The sequence below is a fragment of the Trypanosoma conorhini genome (assembly GCF_003719485.1).
Source record: "Trypanosoma conorhini strain 025E chromosome Unknown Tco_14.4_contig_01063, whole genome shotgun sequence".
NCBI lineage: Eukaryota > Euglenozoa > Kinetoplastea > Trypanosomatida > Trypanosomatidae > Trypanosoma > Trypanosoma conorhini.
In genome coordinates, this window is record NW_021705150.1 from 3,152 (window position 1) to 4,189 (window position 1,038).

Below are 1,038 nucleotides of genomic sequence, written 5' to 3' on the forward strand. Positions count from 1 at the left end.
CGCTGTCTGTGTCCCGCAACGAGTTCCGCTCCGGCACAAACACGCCGACGGCGCTGCGGATAGACGAAGTGCCCAGCGACCTCTCAAACGGATCGATTGTGGCCGCCTGCAACACTGTGAACGGCGAGAAGGAGGCGGTCTACATCGTCCCGTCGGAGTACAACGCGACGATCCTGAGTTGCAGCGACCCATGCACCCTCGCGGCATCGTGCTTCCCCGCGTATGCGACGACGGTTTCGGGTGCCAGCTGCGCCTGCACGTGCGCCGAGGGCGGCCACGGCGACGCGTGCCTGCCGGTGCAGCTGCCGCGCGTGGACGGCGGCAACCGCACCGTGGCGTGCCCGCCGCTTGCTGTGGCCTCCGCCGAGGTGCCGTGTGTGCATGGCGGCACGGTGAGTGCGTTGCCGGCCCCCACCCCCGGCGTCTCCGGGCTCTGCTTTGTGGACGTGCACTTCACCTCCCCGCTCGCCATTGACCTGGGCGAGTTCAGGCCGACGACGCAGACGCTCAACATCACGCTGCTGCGGTGCAGGCTCTCGGGACTGCGGCTCACGGGGAACAGCGAGTACGCCGTGCACATGAGCGTGACATCCTCCACGGTGGACGATGGCAGCGTCGTGTTGGACGGCGCCTTTGGCGCGGGGTCGCAGCTGCGGCTGGTGGACAGCGTGGTGGACACGGTGGGCCAGTTCGGCGTCAGCCTCGCGGCGGAGTTTGGGACGGACTCCTCGGTCCTGCTGCTTCGCTCTACCGTCATCGCGGCGTCGGAGGCCGTCGTCGTTGCGGACGACTTCCTGCTGAACGCGAGTGCGATTGCCGTGCGGGGCTGCCGGCTGGAGGCGGCGCTGCCGAACTTCCATGAGAGCTCCGCGATTGCCTTCAAGGTCTTTCGCATCTTGTCTGGCGGCAGCTTCAGCGTGACGGACTCGCGGCTGGTGGCCGGAAAAGGGCTGGCACTGACCCGCGCCTGCAGCCTGGGCGCCGCGGCCCTCCTTGAGGTGGCGCGGAACGCAATGCAAGGCCCGGCGGACGGCGGCA

General features: G+C 68.7%; 2 protein-coding genes across 2 annotated transcripts in view; both read left to right on the forward strand.

Annotated features, from left to right (window-relative positions):
- Nucleotides 1-475, forward strand: part of Tco025E_09320 (dispersed gene family protein 1 (DGF-1)) — a gene marked incomplete at both ends in the record, with an annotated part of 1,770 nt that extends 1,295 nt beyond the window's left edge. Inside the window, one exon of the mRNA XM_029376140.1 lies at nt 1-475. This exon is cut by the window's left edge and continues 1,295 nt beyond it. Within this exon, the coding sequence (XP_029223770.1) occupies nt 1-475 (475 nt within the window).
- Nucleotides 476-578: 103 nt separating this feature from the next.
- On the forward strand, nt 579-1,038 carry Tco025E_09321 (putative dispersed gene family protein 1 (DGF-1); the record flags this gene model as incomplete). The annotated part of the gene is made up of 1 exon (XM_029376141.1): nt 579-1,038. A coding segment is annotated over one exon (460 nt), but the record flags the coding sequence as incomplete, so codon positions are not given.